General features: G+C 35.8%; 1 protein-coding gene across 3 annotated transcripts in view; it reads right to left on the bottom strand.

Annotated features, from left to right (window-relative positions):
• Positions 1 to 16544, bottom strand: part of LOC131694152 (deoxynucleoside kinase) — a 143814-nt gene extending 127270 nt beyond the window's left edge. For 2 of the 3 annotated variants that reach the window (XM_058982611.1, XM_058982621.1), the window contains exon 1: positions 16256 to 16544. In XM_058982611.1, the coding sequence (XP_058838594.1) occupies positions 16256 to 16342 (87 nt within the window). In that variant the 5' untranslated portion in view covers positions 16343 to 16544. The remainder of the gene's footprint in view (positions 1 to 16255) is intronic. The other variant, XM_058982646.1, reaches the window with a different exon arrangement.
• Positions 16545 to 16856: the final 312 nt, after the last annotated feature.

Genomic DNA, 16856 nt, shown 5'->3' with positions numbered 1-16856 from the left:
GAAGAATCAAAGGTGAAATTGGTATTGCACACCAAAACTTATCACAATCTGACGTTCATCAAGACTTTAGGTCAGAGATCTTCTTCTACTATACTTACACACGATTCCACAATTTTCTACATTCGTTGGCTAAATGAAGTGCACTAGACAAACAAAGTACAAGTGAGAACACACCAATTGTTCAAAAAACAATTTCACGCTTAAGCCACAGATAACAGACGTTTAGGCTAGAACAAAATTTCTTCAAAAACCTGTGTAAACTTTCAAATTGATATACGTTGAAAATCCGTGTTTCGCTATTGCCATCTGCGCAACTGTTTGCTACACGTGTTTGACAGCTGCACTCTAATTGCATTGTAATGATCACTGCGCCATCTGCAAACGTTTGCCAAACATGTTTCAGACGTCTGATTTATTCGGAATTTCAGTAGCGGGTATTTACACACGATTCAAATCGAGCCTAAACGTCTGTTATCTGTGCTTAAGCCAAACATGTTTGAAAAACGCAAAAAACAACCAAGACCATTTCAGCCGCCAGAAAATTTGTCTAAGTATTGAAATCGCCTTTAAATCGCATTCGCAAATTGCATTTGTTTCTAGGGGCAATTAGCACCTAGATGGAGAGAATCCGTCTTGAATTAGCACAGGCGAGTTGAGTCAAACGTCAAACTTTTTAAAGCGCCTGACCATTATAGGATAGGATCCGCCAGCTCTGTCCCCTGTTTTTGAACCAATTCTGAGCCAGCTCGTGATTGGACGAAAGTGACATTGGCAAACGTTCGGCTTGGAAACTAAAAGTACTAAAGGGCTGCTTGGAAGTGTTGTCGTATTGTGATATAAAACGTAAAACGACGTTTGTTTACCTTTTTTTTTGTTTTCTTGAGATTCCGCTTTCTTTCCATAACATCCGTCTGTAATTATGAAGTGCAAGGCATTTTCTGGCAGACGAATTCAAACATATTATCCAGAACTGAAGTTCTACAGGTTTCCGAGAGATCCGGTAGCGAGGTGTGCGGATTAATGCGGAAATGTCTCTTTTCGAAGTCTAACCGAGTGACTGACTATTTAGCCTAAGTATGAAAATTATTTCAACTTCATGTAAAAATTGTCTTTGTTCCAGCGCCGAGTAAATTGGGAGTATTGTCTATCGCGAGATAATATAGCATTTCGTCGAGTTGTTGCTATATGGGATACACACGAGTGCGGTCGAAACAAAAACAAACGTCAAAATGTTTTCTTACTCGCACTGATGCAAACTAGATGGGCGCGTAATTCAACGCACGGCCCGGTGGCACATGGCTGAAAAGTCGCAATGTGGATTTAAGAAAAGATTCGCAATACTTTGGGGCAAACCGTGAGAAAGTTATCCTGGAAATCGCTTGTTGTTCTTCTTTTAGTATTATCGATACAGTTGAATTTTACAGTTTTCAACTGCATCAATCATCGGTGTAAATAGGAGCGTGTTATTTTCTACTGCTGTTTTCTCCGAAAAAATCACATGAAGTACTGGAACAAACCTAAACACCTATATAAACTAAACAAAAATTAAGCCTTGCAAAAAGTAGTTTTAGAATATTTAAACCTAATGCGAACAGAGAAGATTGATCTTGTGAATGAGGTTGCTCGACTCAGAAAGCAACTTACAAAAATGAAGAGCATGGAAATATTTTTCGTAATGGCCAACAACAAATATATATTATTTTGCTTTGCTGTATTCCGATGGAAGACCCGTAATGATCATTTAAATGCGGATATAAAGACTAAATCATTGATTTTTCCCGGAGCGTGAAATTGATACATAATATAGAATATTTTAATCAGAACAATTTAAGTTTTGGACACGACTGTAACAAAACAAATGTTTTGGCAACATTGGTCGAGTGGGGGTATGCCGTTTTCAGCAGGGATTAGCAAAATATAAGAAAAAGCCAGCTGGCGGATCCTATCCTAGATGAAAACCGTTCTTAGTTGCGGATCAGTTGAGAACCGGAAAAAGCTTAAATTGTTTATACGATGTTATTTATCGTACTGATTTTTAAACACTTAATTTAAAATTTTTAAATGCACAAAGTTAACTTCTAACTGAAGCGTTCGGGTTGTCATTTGAAATCAACCCTCCCGCAACTTGACGTTTAGCCTAAGTTGCTTGAAACCACCGTGTTTCGAATGATGTCGCCACCATAGAACGCCGTCCACTAATTGCGATAATGTAAATTTCTATGCGAGAAAATAATTTCGTGACGTCTTTTGCGTACTTGTTTTCTTTATTTACATTCGGAAGAGATAATCAAGATGATCATTTCAAAACAGCGTAATAATTTAAGATAAATACAAACAAGTTAAGGATTACAAATTGTGCCGAATGTAAAATATAAAATGCATGATTTGATTTGATTTCTAGTGTGAACTTTTTCCTCTCCCATTGCCCTTGAAATATCTTTCGCATATGACAATTCTCGAAAGTTTGTCGTTAATCTTTAAATACATTTAGCTTTGTGAGTATCATTTTTCACTTCGCATTTAACAAAGGCAGGATTGACTTCGACTGTTTATTTCTGAAGGTAGAGCATCTAACTGATAGGTGCTGCGACATGTACGGTGCAAAGGTTTCCACGAAATTCAGAAGTGATTACAGTTCATTTTTTATCGGAGAGGGAGCAAAACAGTCCAGTATCATTGTGTATGTTGTTGTAGTGGTTTCAACGATTTGTATAGGAGCTGTCAAGTTGTTCCCCCTCTGTTTGAAATTTAACTAAAAATAAAAGGTTGCCAAAATTTAAAAAAGACCAATGATTGGTCCAATGTTGCCAATCCTCTTTACGCAACTCTACTATTAAAAACTCTGGACTTTGCATCTGTGATGGTTGTAAATGAGCTGTCAGAAATCTTAAGAGCATGTTCAGGAGAGTTTCAGTTTTAGATTTATAATTTTGACAGTTCTATAATATAAAACTGGAAATTTTAAAACTGGAACTTTCTGTCCCCAGCAGCAGTTTTAGCGGGTGTTCTATTCAGTTTAAAATTCATGTCTCGCCATGCTTTCAGCGTTACTGCATTCAAATGTATTTTTCCCCAGTCTATCTGTTTTAAGTGTCTCTGCTGAAAACTTTGCATGCCCACTGAGACGTCCAAAAAATTGTTTCAAAATCGTTCAACACGGGTCCAACGATGGACGTTCGTTGAACGGTTATTTGGACGTTGTCCAAATTGGTCCAACGAACGTCCTTCATTGGACGATTTTGAAACCAACCGTTCTTAGAGGGTGTATTTAAAACACAGTTCTAAACGTGTTTTAAATTCAGCAACAAATCCCTCTAAGAACGGTTGGTTTCAAAATCGCCCAATGAAGGACGTTCGTTGGACCAATTTGGACATCGTCCAAATAACCGTTCAACGAACGTCCATCGTTGGACCCGTGTTGAACGATTTTGAAACAATTTTTTGGACGTCTCAGTGGGATCCCTCTAAGAACGGTTGGTTTCAAAATCGTCCAATGAAGGACGTTCGTTGGACCAATTTGGACAACGTCCAAATAACCGTTCAACGAACGTCCATCGTTGGACCCGTGTTGAACGATTTTGAAACAATTTTTTGGACGTCTCAGTGGGATAGAACGGCGTCGTATAACAGTTTTAAATTTTGAAACAAAACTGTTCGAAATAATAAAACAAAACGCTCTGCTGGGGATGTGAAAGTTTCAGTTCCAGTTCTACTTTGAAACTCCTATATAAAATAAAACACTCCTGAACATGCCCTAATGGGGGTATTTATTAACCGGAATCGTTTGCGTCTTATCTAAGACAAGACAAGACAACTAGTAAGCGATTTCTGGAGCCAGCGTGGAGCCAAAATGACGTCTTTGAATTTGATTAATGCACAGTTTATAAAGAACAGTTGCGCAAAGACTGAAGCAAATCTACCTATTGAACACTCAAAACGTCTACCTATCGGACACGAAGAATAACAATGCTCGAATGCGTGGGGAGTATCGTTATTATGTGGTTATAATTATGAGAAAAAATTCAATGATGTAATATTAACATTTAAATAATGTTAATATTTCGCTTAATGACAATTATTAAAAAATATATGTTCACTGATATTCAAATTTGGCACTATTTCAAATACCGGAACAGCTCTGGGTAGTGTTAATAATCTTCCACCGGAGTGGAAACAGTGGAAATATGAAGGTATTTCTCATAGTTAAAGTGCAGCCAAAATTTTGACAAATTTGTGTATGCATTCCACTTATACATATGTACCTGTTACAAATTTATCTAACGCTGCAAATTCGACTGTTTTTTGTCACACCCCAATCAGACGGCAAGCGGCAAAAATCAATGCATTTCGTTCTTAGTTGCGGATCAGTTGAGAACCAAAAAGAGCCTAAATTCTTTATACGATGTTATTTATCGTACTGATTTTTAAACACTTAATTTTAAATTTTTAAATGCACAAAGGTAACTTCTAACTGAAGCGTTCGGGTTAAGTCATTTGAAATTTAACTAAAAATAAAAGGTTGCCAAAATTTAAAAAAGACCAATGATTGGTCCAATGTTGCCAATCCTCTTTACGCAACTCTACTATTAAAAACCGATTTAATCCACCTAGCAGTGAGATGAGACATTTCTTACACATTTCACTATTGGATTAGTTTGCAGAACTCACGAGAAGTAGGCACCCAACTAGAGGTGGGATGAAAACAGTTTCTAGTCTTGCACGAATAAAATCTCGAATAAACTGAATAAATTATAGAAATCAACAAAACGACCGAAATAAAAAAGTAAAGCAAAAAATGAAATAATAGGTCTACAAATTCAAGCAAAAAATGAAATAATAGGTCTACAAATTCAGAGTAGAAAAATTAATGTAAATCAAAATTATAAAATACACGAATAAAATTAGATTAGGTCATTAAATAAGAAATAAGATTATGCTTAGAAATAGTTATAAGATTAATAGAATAAATTGACTCATACTAACAAATTGAATGAAATAAAACGAATGACTGAACATGAAATGCATAAAATTAAAGATATGAATAAAATGAATCAAATGAATCAAATGAATCAAATGAATCAAATGATTCAAATGATTCAAATGAATCTAATGAATCAAATGAATCAAATGAATCAAATGAATCAAATGTATCAAATGAATCAAATGAATCAAATGAATCAAATGAAACAAATGAATCAAATGAATCAAATGAATCAAATGAATCAAATGAATCAAATAAATCAAATGAATCAAATGAATCAAACGAATCAAACGAATCAAATGAATCAAATGAATCAAATGAATCAAATGAATCAAATGAATCAAATGAATCAAATAAATCAAATGAATCAAATGAATTATATGAATCATATGAATCAAATGAATCACATGAATCAAATTAATTAAATGAATTAAATGAATCAAATTGATTTAATTCATCCAGTGAATACAATGAATCAAATTAATGAAATGAATCAAATGAATAAAAAGAATGGATGAACAAAATGAATAAAGAAAAAATAAATGAATTGCATAAATAAAACAAACGAATCAAATAAACAAAATGAGCTGAAGTAATAAAATGAATAAAAAGAATAAAATGAGCAGAATTAAATGCATTGATTAAAATGAAAAATTGAACAATGGTAAAAGGTTATAAATTAATATAAAGAAATAAATTGAATCAAATAAATTATTTGGATGAAATGATTAAAACTGAAAAAGTAGTCAGATTATTAAAATGAAGAAACTGAACAAAATGGATAAACTGGAAAAAATGAATAAAATGCATACATTGAAAACAATGAATGATGAGTAAAATGCACAAAAAGAATAAACTGATCAGAGTGAATCCAAAGAATGAAACGAATAAAATAAGTCATACGAAAGCAGATGAACAAAACGAATAAAAAGATGCGGAATGAAATTATTAATTAAAATAAAATGGTCATATATTTGAAGCAAAAAACATTTTTGAATTAAGAAAATGAATAAACCGGATTGTACGAATTTGAGAACCATTGCATCAGAAAGTTTTGAAATGTTTTTGAAAATCCCATCTTTTGAAAAAAAGGCTAATAAATATGCAATGGACTTTCTAGGTCTTCCATCTTTTTTTGGTTTTATTCTTTTTGTTTTCATGCTTCTTTACTTGACGAATTCGAAGTTTACTTTTTGGCCACATATTCCCGAAAAAAAGATTTATGTACAGAATAGAATTTACTGGTCCAGTATTTTAACGCGCAATTGAATATAGTAAAATGAGACAAGGTCACATGTGCTTTCAAGCCCCTTAAACAATGAACGACAGGGAGAATGCGATTCGTGAATGAGACAGGTCGATATTTCAAAGTTTTTATTTGCATTGAAGTAAATATTGTGAAATGTCTAGGCTATGTCGATAGCATAAAAGCCGTGCATTCAGTTGATTGCAATGCAGTCTCTTTCCATTCATCCTTATAGCTTTCATATTGTTTCGTTCGGAATTCTCGTGCAGGAAATATGGATGAATAAGTCCTATACAGACCAATACTGTGAAAAAGAAATGGTTCAAACTACTCAGTAAATCCAAATATGGACGACGATAAGTTAGAAGACACATTGTAGTTGCATCCCCCATCGAGAGTGGGTACTTTGGGAGACTTCTTTTCCTGGATCTAATTTGTGGATATTTTTGGTCTTTGATCGGTTATTTTTCATGAAAGTTCGTACTAATACAACGAATGTGCAGCTAATACAACTCATGGTTCATTCGCCTGCGCCACGTTCCGTCTTCTACCTGCACGCCACCATATATGGTACGCAACACCTTTCGTTCGAAAACTCCAAGGGCGCGTTGGTCCTCCACGAGCATAGTCCAGGTCTCGTGGCCGTAGAGGACCACCGATCTAATCAGCGTCTTGAAGATAATCAACTTCGTGCGGCGGCGAATTTTGTTCGACCGGAGCGTCCTCTGGAGTTCAAAGTAGGCACGATTTCCCGCCAAGATCCGTCTCTGAATTTCTATGCTGTTATCATTGTCGTCGGTTACCAGTGAGCCCAAATACATGAATTCGTCGACCATCTCGATTTCGTCACCGTCAATCCGAACTCGGGTGGGAGGTTCACATTGTCGTCTCTAGAACCTCTTCCTCTCATGTATTTTGTCTTCGAAAAGTTGATGGCAAGTCCAATCCTGCTGGCTTCAGCTTTCAGTCTTTGAGCATATATTTCATTCAAAATTCAACAGAGATACGAATAGTTTAAATATCGCACGTGGAATGTCTCTTTTGAAAATTTTCATCGTCAAACTTTCATATTACCCAGTTAAGCCAAATATTTTTCTGATATAGCCATGAATTTCCTTAATTATAGTGTAGATACAGGCTTTGAATACAATTGAATTAAAGTTGAGATGATGTAGCAGCAGACAAAAAATAGTTTTGTTTTCTCAAACCTTCGCAATTACAATTAATAAATATTTCAGATTGGCAGAAGATCTTATCACACAACTTAGAAATGGATACAGAAATAGCTAGATAGATGCGATAGAAGAGAGACAGAGAGAGAAAAAGAGAGAGAGAGAGAGAGAAATAGAGAGAGAGATAGTGAGATGGGGGGGGGGGCGTGTGAGGAATGGCAAATGATGGTTATTGCAGTGACATTATTTTTATAGGTATATTATTATGATATATTGATTTCTAAAATTCTTATCATAAATAATGCAAGTAATGATTTTTGCGTCATAACCAGTATAACCTAAATCTTGCAAAAGAGCTAAATTTTCGCTAGATTTTTGGGCTTCAAACATACAGTTGCTTTCGGTGACGCCACGAGTATAATTATATGAGAAATCTTTTATCGCACTACTAGGTGAATTACTTGTTGATCTGTGTATTGATATACTATCCAACATTTACCTCAGGATTGAACGCAATGCCTAATCCAAGGAATAAATACTAGAACTCACTGTTTCTTTATCAACACATTATTTTGTCTTTGAAGTGAACTTATATATTGATTTTTGAGAAATAGTTCATTTATTATAAAGGTAATTCACAAAATGTTCTCAACATCGAATTCCTTGATTCACGTAGATGTGTTTTCATACCCCGATATTCAAAATCGGTTTAGTTTTGCCCCTAAAACACCAGTAAAGCAATACTCTGTATGAAACAATCTCATTTTTAATTAGTGGAAATTGGTAAGCGAGGACCAAAAATACAAAGTGTTTATTATCTTCGTCAATCGTGCACGGATTAAGACAGTCTATAGCTTATTAGAAAGGTATTTTTACAAACTTTCTACTTATGTGCAGCTACAGTGGGACAACATTGTATTGTTCGAAAGTTATTTGCATAAAACCTGCTGTGTTTTGACAAAATCGTCCATATCTCAGAAAGTAAACAATATATCGAAAATCAAAAATAATAGTGTCAAATGGCAACGTTAGGCCTATCATTTGAAACTAATTTCATTAAGATCGGTTCAGCCATTGCTGAGATAATTACATAACATTTTGTACATATATATATACACACATACACACACACATACAGACATTGTCTCAATTTGTCGAGCTGAGTCGATTGGTATATGAGACTCGGCCCTCCGGGCCTCGGAAAAGGTTTTCAAAGTTTGAGCGTATCCTATACATTTCTTTTGTAAGAAATGTAAAACTCTGGATTAATGGGATACTGTTTTCGTTACCACAGGGCCCATTTCGCAGTGTTGGCATCATGATCAATGCAAGTTGCCTAATAAAATAATTTGAATTTGTCAATTCTGTATCGTAAATATTTAATATATCAAATAACGCTGAATATTTGAATAAAGACTCGCCATATCAATCATTTGTTTACCATTTATATATTAGTTTCCTTCCGATCGAATACGAGGCCTGTCAATAGAATTCATATCAAGAAAAATCTTTTCGAATTCATTTTGAAGAACACTTGTATTTGTAGGTTTATTTGTGACGTTAGCCCTAGGGCAGATCACTTGTGATGCATTTTTAAAAATCAGCTAAATTAAATGCATTTCTTTCCATCAAAATTCATAATGTATTTTGCGTTGCGTGCAATATATTTTGCGTTGCGTGTATGACGTCAAAACCCTATAAAAAAATTAGCCCTACATTCAACAAAACGTCGAACAAAGTGAATCAGCGTAGGACGTTTGTTAAACAAACTTTTCTGCGAGGGAATGCAAAGTTGATGCAAAAATGGAAATTAAATGCATTTTTCTAATTTGATGCAAATTTGTTATTCATTTCTATAGTGATCTGCCCCTAGCGTTAGCTTGTTAGCGTATTTGCAATATTCAAATTTACTATTCTCGTGTATGATTAGAATGTCACTGACCTATGTATAAAAAGAAAACAAAATATATAGATGTCGAGTTATTATCCAGTGATTCTGCGTTTTTATTATTGTTTTTGCTTGAGGCAGAAACTAAGTCAGTTTCGGACCTAACTGCTGTCAAACCCAGAGATGCCAGATTTGCAGACAAGTCTGCAAATTCGCAGACTTTTAATTTAAGCTGCAGATTTTTTCGATGACGCAGATATTTGCAGATTTTTCCGTTTGGTTGCAGATATTTGCAGATTTTTTAGTTTGGTTGCAGATATTTGCAGATTTTTGAATAAAAAGGCTTTTGGTTACACTAGCTTTCCTGACATTTTTTGTTCTTCCCAGACTTTTAAAATTATTATTGCAGACATTTGAAAAAAGTACCTGGCATCTCTGGTCAAACCGTTTGTTTGAAGCTACCCAGTTAAACTCATTCCGGAACCGGTTCGGATTTCTGAATGGAGTCATTACCCACTGAGACGTCCAAAAAATTGTTTCAAAATCGTTCAACGCGAGTCCAATGATGGACGTTTGTTGAACGGTTATTTGGACGTTGTCCAAATTGGTCCAACGAACGTCCTTCGTTGGACGATTTTGAAACCAACCGTTCTTAGAGGGTATGGATTCCAAATCAAATGCAACAACCGATTCCGACTCAGAATCGGTTGTTGCATTTGATTTGGAATCCATACTGACTCCATTCAGGATTCCGAATCAAATTCCGAATGGTTTGACCGGGTAACTTTGAACCTAGGTTATACGCCACTGAACTGAAAACCGAGTTGGGTTCCAACCTGTGACGGGACATGCGAAGACGGCCTTCCTTTTCCCTCTCGATTTTATTGTTATTTTGTAAGGAAAAATCCGCTCACAATATAATTTCAAGCAAAGGTCAATGATAGAGCCACAGACAAACAGACCTAACACGAGATGAATTTTCATCGCCCATAGAAAAAACGGTCGATTTGAATTATGAAAAAATGCGCCACCTCACCGAGCGTGGCGCTTGTGAAGCGATTTTGACACATAGCCATAATGCGTCACTTCGTTATCGCAAGCACCCGAAAACCAAGATGAAGGGGAAAAAAGGTGGAAGCATTCGTCACTTTTGATTGTATTAGTTTTATACACGTCAAATTGAACATGGCGTCCGCGACCCATAAAATAAATAAACAATAAGATCCGAACAAGCATGCTGATTCTTTTGTGCACGTTGAAGAGAGAAAAGTATGAACTTCACCACGGATCTTCCGATTCGAACACATAGTGATACTTTATTATCTCGAAACAACCGATAAAAATAATTATGACTGAACCAAACCAAAACCTATGGCCACAGAAAAGCCCACCACGTTATTTGTTTTTCTTCTTCATATTCGTTTGTTTTATCGAAGAAAAATGACAACAATGGTTCAGAAATGTGAAATGTATTCCTGACGAAGTATCCAACGCAAGAATTGTTCAAAATCATCTCGTAGTTTCCTGCACGATGTCGATCGGTGAGCAGATACATTTTAAGATCTTGCCAATTTATGCTATGGAAACTAAAGATATGCTGAGGCCATATTCAATGTAGATATGTTTAATGATCAGTCGCAACCTAACAAGTGATAAAACATCAAATCGTGAGATTATTATGAATGATAATAACTACATATTTAGGTTGCGTTAGGATACAGTTCCGTAGAAGACCAACACATCGAGCATAGCACTCAAGAAAAAGATCAAAGATTTCGTTGAAAGGGAAAGTAGTGTCATGTACTCGTATGCAGAATCATCGTGGCGAACCATCAGCTTCGAATTTTATAAAATTAAATTCTCCCATAACCTACATAGTGAGTTTTCATTTACGAAAAACTGAAAATGAAATCGTTGATGCGAATTGATCTTGATATTGGCAAGGAAATTTTAAGGGTTGTTTCTCTGCGATTTTGATCCAATTACCTCGGTAACACAGCCAACTTTTTAGGCTACATAACCTTGTTTTTATAGTAAAAGCAAACGCCAGTTTGAAAAATAAAATAAAGAGTTCCTGATGTCTCCGGGATTCCAAAAGCGCGACGGCAAAGAAGAGTAAATAGAGACAAAAATCAATCTTACGACCAATTAACGATAAGAATTGATTTCTTCACACGTAAAGAAAAACAATTTTGGTGTTGCCTTACTTCCCGTAACAATAAATGGTTGTTGGATTTTAAAAATGCAGACGTAGCTCTACATTCTTTAAATTTGTCAATTGTAGTTATTATTACAGACACTTTATATAACATACTAGCGGAGAGAAAAACAATAAAACTAGCAACCATGGTATCACGGAAGCTCCCATAAGCTTTGCATGGGTTTCCTCTTGTATTTCCCCTTTCAAAACCCTCATGCTCATTTGGCTGCACTTTTTGACAATCCGTTTGGCAGCAATTTTTGACACTTCGCTAGTCTGTGTATAAAGTGTCTAGTTATTATGCTATGGAAATTGAAGTACGTGACATAGGCGATTTTTCTATTTCGCTCTTCAAATTTAACAACTGCAACAATGCTCCTACCTTTCATCTACTATCTTGCAGTTGACAAGCGGTGTGGGCGTTGTTGCCAGGACAGCTTGAAAAAAAAATATTTTCCATGGTTGCCAGAATCACATTTTGTGCAATGTGTTCAACAGATGTCGCTAGTATAACGTGGGCGATGATTTTTTTAGAATTTTCTTCGAACTGTTACGTCTGTTTTTCTGTGATAGAGCTGTGCAGATGAGGTACAGAATTGTGCCGATGATGTACCGAAAATGATGTAGCTTTCACATGACATAAATTATGTTGTCATTCGTATGAATAATTTGATTATAGCACAGAGAACAGATCGAACAAAAATATTTTAAAAAAACGTGTAAACATTTGAATTAATATACGATAAACACTAGCGCCGCCACACCAACCTATCCTAACTATCCGTCAAATCCATTCCGGAACCGATTCGAAATCCTGAATGGATTCAGGATGGAATCTTGCTCAAAGAAAACGACCGATTCCGGCTCTATCGGTTGATGCATTTGAGCTGGAATTCATGCTGGAAGTCCGAACCGGTTCCGGACTAGTTTGACTGGGTAGAGGAATAACCGCTGTCAATTCTGTCGAACTCAGCCACAAAAAACATGACGACAGTAGCGCACCTGGTTTGGATATCCCAACTACATTCGAAACCGTTAGAGATTTTACATAAGTTGAATGCTGAAGATGGACGTTTGTTCTCTGTGAACGTAGTGTTGACATGGAATTTTAAAATACTGAAAACACAGATCTCAGACCAAATCCAACCCAAAAATGAATGTTATGTCCAAAATCAATAAAAATCGGTAGTTTTCGGTAGGGATAACAAAATATCGGTACTATTTCCTTGGACGTCTGTGAATCGGTAGGGAAGACAAAAATCGGCAGGACTACCGATAAATCGGTAGGTCTGGCCACCCTGGTCTTGTTTTAGCCAGGGTGGCCAGACCTACCGATTTATCGGTAGTCCTACCGATTTTGGTCTTCCCTACCGATTCACAGACGACCACTGTAAAACAACCTATATTTTCAAATCCCTACCGAAAGCTACCGATTTTTATTGATTTTGGACACATCCTACTCAACATTCATTGAGTTGAATTTGGTCTGAGATCTGTGTTTTCAGTATTTTACAATTCTATGTCAACACTACTTTTTGGGACAATAACCCGGCCTACCAATAAACTTTTAGTGACCCCACCGATATTAAGGAATTATATATGGCAACCCTGGTCTTAGCGTTTTATGTGCCCATTTGAAATGTTCTCGTCAAATTTAGGTCATGCCCACCCACTGAGACGTCCAAAAAATTGTTTCAAAATCGTTCAACACGGGTCCAACGATGGACGTTTGTTGAACGGTTATTTGGACGTTGTCCAAATTGGTCCAACCCTCTAAGAACGGTTGGTTTCAAAATTGTCCAATGACGGACGTTCGTTGGACCAATCTGGACAACGTCCAAATAACCGTTCAACAAACGTCCATCGTTGGACCCGTGTTGAACGATTTTGAAACAATTTTTTGGACGCCTCAGTGGGAAGGAACGTCCTTCATTGGACGATTTTGAAACCAACCGTTCTTAGAGGGCAGTTAAACTCATTCCAGAACCGGTTCGGATTTCTGAATGGAGTCATTATGGATTCCAAATCAAATGCAACAACCGATTCCGACTCAGAATCGGTTGTTGCATTTGATTTGGAATCCATACTGACCCCATTCAGGATTCCAAATCAAATTCCGATTGGTTTAACCGGGTGCTCACGTTATTGCATTAGATTAATGGCGATTTCGCTTGAACCTGAAACCAGCGATGCCACATGTTTTTATGAAATGTCTGTAGAAGAATAATTAAAATGTCTGTAAAAGTCTGTAGATGGTTGTGTAAATCCTATTTACACTAGGTTATTACTTTGAAAGTAACTTGAAATTAGTAAACTATTGTGAAGGAATCATTCGTATTCGGATCAAATTATTCTAGTGCGATTTTGTTAAACACTGTTGCTCTTTTAAAAGTTTGTAGATTTCTGATTACGTCTGTAGGAGACCATCAAAAGTCCGTAAAATACAGACATGTCTGTAAATCTGGCATCGCTGCCTGAAACTGAGTCAGGTTCTAACCCCAAACGCTGTCAGTTCATACATTTTGACAGCAGTTGGGGTTAGGAACTGACTCAGTTTCGCCTCAAACGAAAACCACATACAACTGGTCATTTAAAATCAGAGGGGGATCAACTTGACAGCTCCTATACAAATCGTTGAAACCACTTTATTTAGGTCTGTGGGTCTAAAATGGCGGATCAATTTTTATTCAAGAACAATTTCTAAAAAAAGCGTAAACTTGTTCACAGTGAAAATTTTTTTGCTCATTTTTTTTTTTACTTTCGATAATTCATTTTTGAAGACTTTTTGGACATTTGGTGTTGTTTTGTTATAAAAATGCTTCTTTGTTCCGATGCATTATTTTTAAATGATTCATGATTTTTTGGAATCATCAGCATACAAACAAGCGGCGCTTATACTAGTTTGTGAGCACTTTTATTTAGTCTTAAGATATTAGGTAGTAATATTTATATTGCAATGTAAAACACACACACAATGATACTGGACTGTTTTGCTCCCTCTCCGATAAAAAATGAACTGTCATCACTTCTGAATTTCGTGGAAACCTTTGCACCGTACATGTCGCAGCACCTATCAGTTAGATGCTCTACCTTCAGAAATAAACAGTCGAAGTCAATCCTGCCTTTGTTAAATGCGAAGTGAAAAATGATACTCACAAAGCTAACCCATTATAACCCAGCTATGTTAAAACTTTTGGTAATTTATAAAATACTTCGTGAGCTCTCATATTATGTCGAATTAAGTATGGGAAAAATAAAATAACCACTTTGGACCGTTTCGTTGCGAAAAAAACTAACGTATGAAATTTCATACGCTGGGCTGATAGGGTATCAAAAAATCATTACAGAGAAAATTCGGCTAAAATCTTTATACTCAGCATAAAATCGAATAATATCTTCAACCTTGCGAGATCATTCATTTAGCAGCTTTTTTGAATGATTTTAACACTACTCTCCTCTCTCGTGCCGTTTCGTCTCATGATTGGTTCGTTGCATCAAACCATCTTTCCCTCAAACTTAGTAATTATTTTAAGAAAAAGAACATTTTCTTACGAGAATTTACATAAAAAATATTCCGGGTAGAACCAGGTATGATTTGCTACGTATTAAGCATTTGTTAGCCTTGAATGTACTGATTCAACTTTAAAATCAGCGTGAAAGTTGTAAATCTCCTCCTAATCCTAAAGAGGAAATAATTTTGCCTTGGGAAAAAAGATATCGGTTCAGCCTAGCGTATGAAATTTCATACGTTGAACTACCAGCAGAATGTTTGCAATTGTTTCACCAATTTCTTCCATTTTTTCGCACTGAGCCACATCTTTCACATCTCTTATGGTCATTCGTTCACAATCCGAAACAAGAATTAGTGATTTAGAAGAGAAAATTAATAATATGTATTGTTCACATTTTGGTTTGAATTTTATCCAACTTTGACATTCGAAAACACAATGGAATTTAATAAAAAATGATTATTGAGCATACACATTATAAACTATAGGGTATTAGTTAACATTCACAGAAGACCAGAAGTTTGAAAACGGCTTTATTGTATAACAAGTATGATCCAGAAATGTGTTGTTTTTGCGTATGAAATTTCATACGCTAGGACATAATGGGTTAAAGATTAACGACAAACTTTCGAGAATTGTCATATGCGAAAGATATTTCAAGGGCAATGGAAGAGGAAAAAGTTCACACTAGAAATCAAATCAAATCATGCATTTTATATTTTACATTCGGCACAATTTGTAATCCTTAACTTGTTTGTATTTATCTTAAATTATTACGCTGTTTTGAAATGATCATCTTGATTATCTCTTCCGAATGTAAATAAAGGAAACAAGTACGTAAAAGACGTCACGAAATTATTTTCTCGCATAGAAATTTACATTATCGCAATTAGTGGACGGCGTTCTATGGTGGCGACATCATTCGAAACACGGTGGTTTCAAGCAACTTAGGCTAAACGTCAAGTTGCGGGAGGGCAGAGATGCCAGATTTGCAGACAAGTCTGCAAATTCGCAGACTTTTAATTTAAGCTGCAGATTTTTCGATGACGCAGATATTTGCAGATTTTCTAGTTTGGTTGCAGATATTTGCAGATTTTTTAGTTTTGTTGCAGATATTTGCAGATTTTTGAATATAGAGGCTTTTGGTTACACTAGCTTTCCTGACATTTTTTGTTCTTCCCAGACTTTTAAAATTATTATTGCAGACATTTGAAAAAAGTACCTGGCATCTCTGCGGGAGGGTTGTTTAAAATACTTACGGTGAAACAAATAAAACATTTCCGCTGCGTGTTGGAAACAACTATTTGACAATCACAGTTATCGATACACTTCGCTGATGAAATCATTCCAGCATCTTTAAAATACACTCTAATGTTATAAAGTTCTAAACGCTTGCATGCATTGATTCCGCCAATTGACTAATACATGTGCAGTTGTGTTAGTGCGAGATTGATGTTAAATCGGGTGGAATTTTTGCCAAATGAGGTTAAATCAGATGGCGAATTTAACGACGCTGAATCCCTCTGGATAAAGACTCGACACGTGAATCGTTTGTTTACCATTTATCTGTCAGTGTCATTCCAATGGAGCACGAGACCTGTCAATGGCCCTCGTTCCAGAAGGATTCAAAGCGATTTTCTTCGGATTGGCTGCTTTTGACTAGAGCACTCTAGTTAGAGTGTGGCCAAGAAGCCATGATGTATCCAAACGAACATGAAATTTTACGTATTTCTATTGTGTATACGTCAAATTCCATGTTCGTTTGGATACGTCATGGCCTCTTGGCCACACTCTAACTGGAGTGCTCTACTTTTGACAGGTCTCTTGCTCGATTGGAATGACACAGATAAATCCATCTTA

The sequence above is a fragment of the Topomyia yanbarensis genome, chromosome 1, assembly GCF_030247195.1.
Source record: "Topomyia yanbarensis strain Yona2022 chromosome 1, ASM3024719v1, whole genome shotgun sequence".
In the NCBI taxonomy this organism is placed as follows: Eukaryota; Metazoa; Arthropoda; class Insecta; order Diptera; family Culicidae; genus Topomyia; species Topomyia yanbarensis.
The sequence above is the reverse complement of the archived record's forward strand: the minus strand, read 5'-3'. Positions and strand labels throughout refer to the sequence as shown.